At 44.3% G+C, this 6,218-nt stretch overlaps 1 protein-coding gene across 5 annotated transcripts in view; it reads left to right on the forward strand.

Annotated features, from left to right (window-relative positions):
• LOC103389709 (interleukin-1 receptor accessory protein-like 1) overlaps positions 1–6,218 on the forward strand; it is a 185,846-nt gene that overhangs the window by 174,951 nt on the left and 4,677 nt on the right. For 4 of the 5 annotated variants that reach the window (XM_017038946.2, XM_008325248.3, XM_017038948.2 and 1 more), the window contains 3 exons: positions 209–355; positions 5,458–5,628; positions 6,164–6,208. In XM_017038946.2, coding sequence (XP_016894435.1) covers positions 209–355; positions 5,458–5,628; positions 6,164–6,208 — 363 coding nt within the window. The remainder of the gene's footprint in view (positions 1–208; positions 356–5,457; positions 5,629–6,163; positions 6,209–6,218) is intronic. The other variant, XM_025062795.1, reaches the window with a different exon arrangement.

The following is a 6,218-nucleotide window of genomic DNA, read 5'->3' on the forward strand; positions in this document are numbered from 1 at the left end:
GACAAAATGTTGTAAATATACAAACACACACACCGACACAATGTGTCCTCTGCCTTTAATCCATCCCCGGGGAGCAAAATCCTCTGGAATGAAAACAAAAGAATGTGAAAACTCCTTTTTTCACTGTGACTGAGATAACGTACAGAGGACTCACCCCCCCCCCCCCCCCCCCCCCCCCCTCTCTCCCTCTGTCTCGTGCCATGTTTAGCAGAGCTGATGTACACGGTGGAGCTGGCTGGAGGCCTGGGAGCCATCTTCATGCTGTTGCTGTGTCTGGTGACGCTGTACAAATGCTATCGCATCGAACTCATGCTCTTCTACAGGAACCACTTTGGCAGCGAGGACTTAGACGGAGGTAAAATCTGAATCTTATTTTTTTAAGTGTTGCAAAAAAAAAAACCCCACAGTGTCGCTGCTCTTTGGTGCAGCAATTTTCAAAAGGTGGAGAACATTCTGTCATTGGACTGAGGGACGTTAACCCTGTTGGGAGTATTTCTTAATTTCACCACACTTTATTTAACAATAACTCAAAGCTGAATGATGCCCCTGGTGGTCCATTTATGTAAATATCCATATGTTTTATCAGTTTAAACGATGCTGCGGCTGCCAGAGAAAAACAAAACGCTTCCTGTAGTTCCTCATTTCCAGGGAATTTCCCTCAGTCCACTGGAACTGTTACATCAAAAAAGTCTATGAAAAGACGGAGTTTCTAAACTGTCTCTTGAACAGCAGCCGTCCAGCCACAGATCTCTGCTGTCTAGTCACGTCTACGTCCAGGTGGAAACTAATCAGGGGCAGCCTGGTAAAACTCTGGACGCTGCTCCCTCACACACACACACACACACACACACACGATGTGGAACTTCTAAGGAATGACGTCTGGATTCTTTAAAAGTTTCCTTCACACTCAAAGTTAATAGAAACAAAACTACTCTCATCTATACCTTACAAATTAACCCTAAGGATAAATAGTGATGAATAACAACACCCCACCTAGAAAACAACCTAAAAACCTACACCTAAAATAAGGTTAAATTCTGTTCAATGAAACACAGTCAGGATCTGCTTTGAGAAGAGGATTGAAATGATCAGCCTGTAATTTAAAAGACTTTTTAGAGATAAAAGGTGTTTTAGAGATAAATAAATAAATAAATACACAAGACTCAGGGCTCAAGGAATTCTTTTCCGTTCCCATCTCTCTTTGTAAACTGCAAAATGAAAGACTGAAATAAAATCCAGGACACACTGGCAGACGCCCCCGGACTCCAGACAAAGACATTAGTGTGTAAGAACCCTCCTACTGGACCTGCAGGATCAACCCTGGCTTGAGAATTCATCAGACAAAGACAAGCAGTGAGTTTTAATTTGATCCTCCTGCAGTGAGTGTCTCAAACAGCATCTCTGCAATGAATTATGGGAGAGTGAGATTTGTTCTGAGAGTCTGAGGGACTGTTTGGGGTTTGGGGAAAAAAAACTTAGGAGTGCTGGAAGATAAAAAAGAAAAAGTTCAGTGTTCAGTTCTCTGCTGCTCTGCTCACACACTCCAACCACTGTCTAACTCTGGCTTCTTCTACGTCACTTACTTCAGTCGGACTCATTACCTCCTCGCTTTTCCGGCTACATGTGACGGCGCTGAGGCAGCGGCGATTGGCCTCTAAACTCAACTCCAAACAGCAATTGTCTTCTTTAATTGTGTGGCCTGAGCCGCCGTTTTAGGAGAGAGACAGATTTTCAATTTGTTCTTCAGTGTAAAGTGGACGAGGTTCAATAAGACACAGAAGGCTGCCTGCACCGCTCCCAGGAGACCGCTGACACTTCCCCCCGCACCGCGGTCGACTAGAGAGCTTCGCTGACACCACGAGCGCTCACACCTGTGCCGTGAGCTCTGGTGTGTGTACGACATGAAAAGCGCAAAAAAAGGTGTTAAGGCAAAAGGAGGGGCAGAAGTCGAATGAAGATTTGAGAGGAAACATTTGCCGTGGAAGGAAGGACGTGGTTACCCAGATACCATCGCTATGGCAACCACATCACTGACAGAAAGAGGAGGCCGCATCTAAGTTATAGCCACACACACACACACAGAAGCACACGCATGCACATTTTTCATCAATAACACCCTGGAGCCAGCGCCTGGCTTTCTCAGAGATGTACTATTTCCATCTGCAGCAGAACTGTGCACACGCTGCCAAGAAACACCCTCACTTCACTGAGACCTCTCCAACAATGCGGCCCACTCTGACACCCACCCGCCCACTCACTCGCTCCCCTGCCCCCCCCAACAATGAGAAAACAATGAGAAAACACAGCGCCAGTTATTTGTCATCCGTGCACCTTAGCTAAAGAGCACCAGGTTGTCACGGCAAATGGAAGGGAAAATGTCATCACAGGATCAATAATGGGCTTGTCGTGGGTGACCGTGAGCTCACAGAGGAGGTGCAGCCTCATCAGGCTGCTGTTGTAAAACTACGCACATCAGCGATGACAGTCCGCTGATGTGAGCATCACTGATTGTCAAGGAGCTCACACCCCGTGGCACGAGGTGGGAAAGAGGGAGTGTTACTATTTAAAAATGACACACTTTACAACCCAGCTACTGCAAAATGGTCACTAGGGCTCCAACCAGGGATCTGTGGGCTGTAAGGCAAGGGCACTGACCACTCCTCCACAGCATTCTCATCCCCATAGTTTTCTATTTCACTCAAAGTGTAACTTAAAACCTAAATCTTTGTGATTCAAAAAAACTGATGTACTTCAGAAGAGTGAAGACAGACTCAAGTTGACATCTGGGTAGTTTTTGCTGCTCCCTGTGTTCTGTTTTTTCATGTTAACCCAGGCATTTTCACTAATTGCAAGCTGTGGAGCGCGGGCCCCTTTTTTTCCCCCTTTGTATAGAACTAGGCCTGGTATTGATCCTATTAACATTCTAGATTGTTCTTATGAAAATGTCATCAAGACCCAATCGCATTTCTCTAAAGTTCCAGTTGAATCACATGTTCCCTTCATGCACACCTACATCATTATAGATGATGACTCAGCACCGCTTTTTGATCTATAATTGTCCATGGCCTTTTTCATCTTATCTTCTTCTTCATGGAGACTCTCATGTCTGTTTTTTGTTCAAGCAGCTGGAAAAAAAAATGTGGCTGATCTTTGTGAATATCTATGAAGCAACTGGAAAATCACGTGTCCCAGCGTGGACACCGTGGCCTGATATTAGTCTCCACACATGGGCCCTCACAGCCGTGTAGATCTCTCACTGACTTACAGTTCGTATATCATACATGCAGACCTTTACCCACAAGGCCATCTGTTGACATTTAGTTCATTATTCTGAAGGTTAATAACAGTGGGGACTCCGTTAGTTTTAACCACCTTAAATAAATGCAAATGTAACGAATGGGAATAAAAGTGAAGCCAAGCGTCACGGCTGAAACGATTGGACAAGAGGAGTTTACCCTTCGATTGTCAGACACTCGGCGAAATATGTCGTTTCAGCGAAATGGTCTCCTCTAAAATGAATGAATAAATCAAAGGTGCTTGTTAGCAGTTAGCTCTGCTAGCTAGGTTCCAATCTACTAAAATACTACGGAGCGCGGAGATTACGCCTCCATCTCTCCAGGCGTTTTTCTGCTGCGAGATCAAGAGTTCACCATCTAACTGCAGGCTCTCTGTGCATACATTACAACCTGCCTCCTCCTCCTGCTCCTGCTTCTCCTCCTCTGCCTGCTCCTTCTTTATCTTAAGCAAATTCCTGGACACTTTTTCACAGTTAACATGCAGCGCTTTTTTTTCTTCCTGTTGACGTGTTGCAGCGTTAGCAGTGGCGTCTCAGGATGCAGCGAAGTCCTTCCACGTTCCAGATTTACCCCTGTGCCACCCCGCTCCTCTTCAGCTCCACTAGAATAGCAGTTGATCTGCCCACGCAGCTTATGTTTCAAAGTGAGAGAAGGGGGGAAAAAATCATTTGTGTGCCCAAAAAGTGTAGAATACAAAGCCTGGAAGTCAGTTACCCCCAGAGTGACTCCATTTTTTTATTATCTTTTCATGTCGCTGATGTTGTAAAATGAACTGCGTGCTGAAAAAAATGTTGGATTAATTACATGCTGTCATGTAAAAGCAACGATTATCCTGCGGGATGTGAGTGAATCTTCTTGACAGTCCCTGAGCTTAGGGAGAGGAAGAAGATGGAGGGAAAACATGAAGCTGATAAAACAAATAAAAACGTGACGCTGCTCCATTTCTCTTCCGCTTGCTTCTCCTCTTCCTCATCTTTTCTACCCTCACCTCCTCATCGTTTTCATTTCTCTGCTGCGTGTCGAACGTGGAGCCATGTCTCCTTTTTCTGTGCAGGATCGGATGTGGTAATGAAGTCAAGAACATCTCCTCCAGCTCATGTCTCTGCGATGAACCGACTTCACAGGCTGTGCTCTCACTGCAGCACTGTCTGTCCCACTTTTCCTGAGACACATGAGGCTTTTTTTTCGTCAACAAACAAATCATTAAAACTAGATAAAATTTCTGTGTCCATTCCCAGAAGAGCTCTTGCACTTTTAAAACAATGCAGTAAATCTCACATTCATGATAAGGTGGTTTTTAACTTTTTCTTCTTTTCCTTAGTGACACCAAATAGAAACTATATTGTTGAACTGAACCTCATTAAGTATAAATGTCTGCTATAGATCAGCAGAATTTCACCACTTTTTGTTTTTTTTGGTCTTTGAAATCTTTTAATTTCTCCTTGTTCATTGTCCATCATTTTCAACATTCTCCACAGACATATTAACAATCCTCATTCCATCAGAATCCAGCAGAGCGCCTCCTGTTGTTATCTGATTCTCTCCCCCGTGGAACCACAGTCTGCTGTGAGACAGCCCCGTCCTTTCCTTATTTATGATCTATGGGGTTTGGATTGCAGGAAATGAACCTTTTCTTGCAGTAGCCTGTGGCTGCCATGCCCAGGCTTCTTTTTCAGTCAGATTTTTGCGACGTGACGTAATATTTGTTTCAGAGCTGAGCACCGTTTCTTTCAGCTGTTACTGGGAGGTGATGTGATTGGTCAGCGGGGACGCTGCAGTAATGAAAAGCCCTCAGATGGGCTGTTGGGCCCAGAGGTCAGTGTAACGGAGGCGTCCTGTCCGGGTTGAACAGCTCTCTGTTCACCAGTATGGAAATGGATTGTTAGCATCTGGGGCTTAGTTTTGCTGATCAAAGCAGGAAACATGATGTTCACAATCATAAAACATGCCCATTTACCTGGAGCTGAGTGTTGTTGGGGGATCACTGAAGCCCATTCATGGAGTTATTCAGAGGTTTTGAGGGAACAAAAATGCTTTAATGTAACTTTTTTTTATTATTATTATTATTGTTATTATCTGTCTGTGCGGCTGCCAAATAGCAGCTGTTATAAATGAAGCTACGGAGCGGTTTAGAAGTTAATCAACACACTCTTCTTCACAGATAACAAGGACTATGATGCTTACCTGTCCTACACCAAAGTGGACCCCGATCAGTGGAACCAGGAGACTCGTGAGGAGGAACGCTTCGCCCTGGAGATTCTCCCTGACGTCCTGGAGAAGCATTACGGGTACAAACTCTTCATCCCAGACAGGGACCTGATCCCAACAGGAAGTAAGATCTCTCTCTAATCCGGTGGAATGTTTTTGACTCCGTGTTCCCTCATTTGCTTGAATTCTTTGCATTTGTGTTGTGCTGTAACCACACCCTGCTACATCATCACAGCGCTCTTTTCTTTTATATCTGACCTGACACAGCATCAGTAAAAAAAGTAAAATGTACACTTTCTGAAGTTAAAAACAAAGAAATACTAGTACATACAAATAAACACACAAACACACACCACTGTGTGCTGCTGCTGTGATGATGCTGCTATTGCCCACTGACCTCGCCTGACCCCTGCTAATCTAATTAACTAATCACATCAGTGGCTTTAATAACATTGTTATGTCATCAGCCGTCATTTCAGCATCTTCAACTACTGGCCACTGTAATTATCCTTTGTGACAAAAATCCAAGGACGAGTCTTAGTTAAACAGTCTCCGTGTTTCATGGCCTTAAATATCTTGGAGAAACTGTTCGTAGGTTAAAAATCGGGGGACAAATGTCCTTACTGTGTTACATTTTAAATGAACATTTTTCTATCCAGGTTTCACCAACGACCATTTCCAGGATGACACCCGACTACTTCGAGGTACTTCTTA

This window comes from Cynoglossus semilaevis, chromosome 14 (assembly GCF_000523025.1).
Source record: "Cynoglossus semilaevis isolate Cse_v1.0 chromosome 14, Cse_v1.0, whole genome shotgun sequence".
NCBI classification, from domain to species: domain Eukaryota; kingdom Metazoa; phylum Chordata; class Actinopteri; order Pleuronectiformes; family Cynoglossidae; genus Cynoglossus; species Cynoglossus semilaevis.